The sequence below is a fragment of the Guillardia theta genome, assembly GCF_000315625.1.
Source record: "Guillardia theta CCMP2712 unplaced genomic scaffold GUITHscaffold_332, whole genome shotgun sequence".
NCBI lineage: Eukaryota > Cryptophyceae > Pyrenomonadales > Geminigeraceae > Guillardia > Guillardia theta.
This window is the reverse complement of record NW_005434345.1, coordinates 1,527-2,946: the sequence shown is the minus strand read 5'-3', so window position 1 is coordinate 2,946 and position 1,420 is coordinate 1,527. Positions and strand designations below refer to the sequence as shown.

General features: G+C 56.4%; 1 protein-coding gene across 1 annotated transcript in view; it reads left to right on the top strand.

Moving 5' to 3' along the window:
- Window positions 1-250: 250 nt before the first annotated feature.
- GUITHDRAFT_156613 (hypothetical protein) overlaps window positions 251-1,420 on the top strand; it is a gene marked incomplete at its 3' end in the record, with an annotated part of 2,018 nt that continues 848 nt past the window's right edge. The window contains exons 1-8 of the mRNA XM_005818287.1: window positions 251-321; window positions 372-452; window positions 620-697; window positions 742-867; window positions 911-997; window positions 1,046-1,090; window positions 1,188-1,280; window positions 1,374-1,420. Coding sequence (XP_005818344.1) covers window positions 316-321; window positions 372-452; window positions 620-697; window positions 742-867; window positions 911-997; window positions 1,046-1,090; window positions 1,188-1,280; window positions 1,374-1,420 — 563 coding nt within the window. The remainder of the gene's footprint in view (window positions 322-371; window positions 453-619; window positions 698-741; window positions 868-910; window positions 998-1,045; window positions 1,091-1,187; window positions 1,281-1,373) is intronic.

Genomic DNA, 1,420 nt, shown 5'->3' with positions numbered 1-1,420 from the left:
GAGCGGAGGCTCCGCAGCCGTGCAGCCCAGAAGCAGCTGGACAAGCTGAACCAAGGATATGCCAAGCAGATGCAGAAATATCTGACAGGCTCCGACGTCGTCGGCGACGTGACCGACGCTATCGACAGGAGAAGCGCCTCGTACCTCGCCAACACCGGGAGATACGGCAAGAAGATCTCAGCTGCTACTGCTTCCAAGATCCTTCGAGTAGCCAACGCTCAAAGTGCGCACGAGAAGAAAGGGTTGCTTGGTCCTGGTCATGCAGGGTCCGGCATGCAGCAGATCTGGAGGAGCGGAAAGGAAGCGAAGACCGCCATGGCGGTTGGATTCATGGTTTACTCTTACTTACGCACCTGACAAGGGCATACCAGGACCGAGACTTGGAAAGGAAAAATCAAGCTCGCGGGGTTGTCTGGACCAAGGATGGTTACTATCTGAGAATTGATCCCAAGGTATGTCCCTAGCTGCGACTTCACTTGGATAAGGATGAACGCTTACTGCTGCTTCTGCTTCTGCTTCTTGTATGCTGCTTGCTCCAAGCTGATTGTAAGCTTGCTTCACTGCACAATGACATGACATGGCTTACTGCGATATCGCGGCCTAATTATCATTGATGAAGGCGGCGAATTTCAAGGACAAAGCACATCTGCAGCAGTTGGATGACTGCTCCTGCAATGGCTCGACTGATGAAGACTCGGTGATGACGCGCGTGAGGCAACTCGTGGACTGACCAACGCTCAGGGCCCGAGATGCAGCTGCAGTGGCCAGCCTTCCATCGGCACAGTTGACCCCAGCATGTCACCATCTGAAAGAACCTACTGGGATGAGTCCTCCTCCTCCTCCTCCTCCTACTCCAGCAGCAAGCAGGTAAGAGAACTTGCTACCATAACTTAACTGATCGCCTTCCAAGATCCTTGCAGCCAAACCTTCCATCGCAGCAACCGCAGACAGCATCAACAGCTACCTGCAGGACCTGCTGCTGGCCAACCAGAAGCAGGTGAGGCGAAGGCGTCAAGAGGGACGAGGACTGAAGTGAGCTTGACAGGGGAAGAACGTGGCGAAGCTGAGCACGACGATCAAGAAGCTGCAGGTAGATGGGGAGGAGGAAGAAGGGGAGGGAGAGGGAAGGGAAGGAGGAAGAAGGGGAGGGAGAGGGAGAGCGGGGGGCTGAGGGGCTGGGTGTGCAGGACCGCGTGACGAGGGACCCGCAATCGCGAGACCTTGTGGCGAGGAAGCTTCATCTGCTTAGAAGCTCGATGATGAAGTCACAGAAGCTGCAGGTGAGGAGGCGAGGGAGGAGGAGAGAGGGAAGGGGAAGAGAGAAGTGGGAGGGGCTGGGAAGCAGGGAGGGAGGCTGACAGGAAGGGTGGCAGGACGTGGACAGCGTGTACATCGCGCCGTCGGTGGACGACCTGGACAA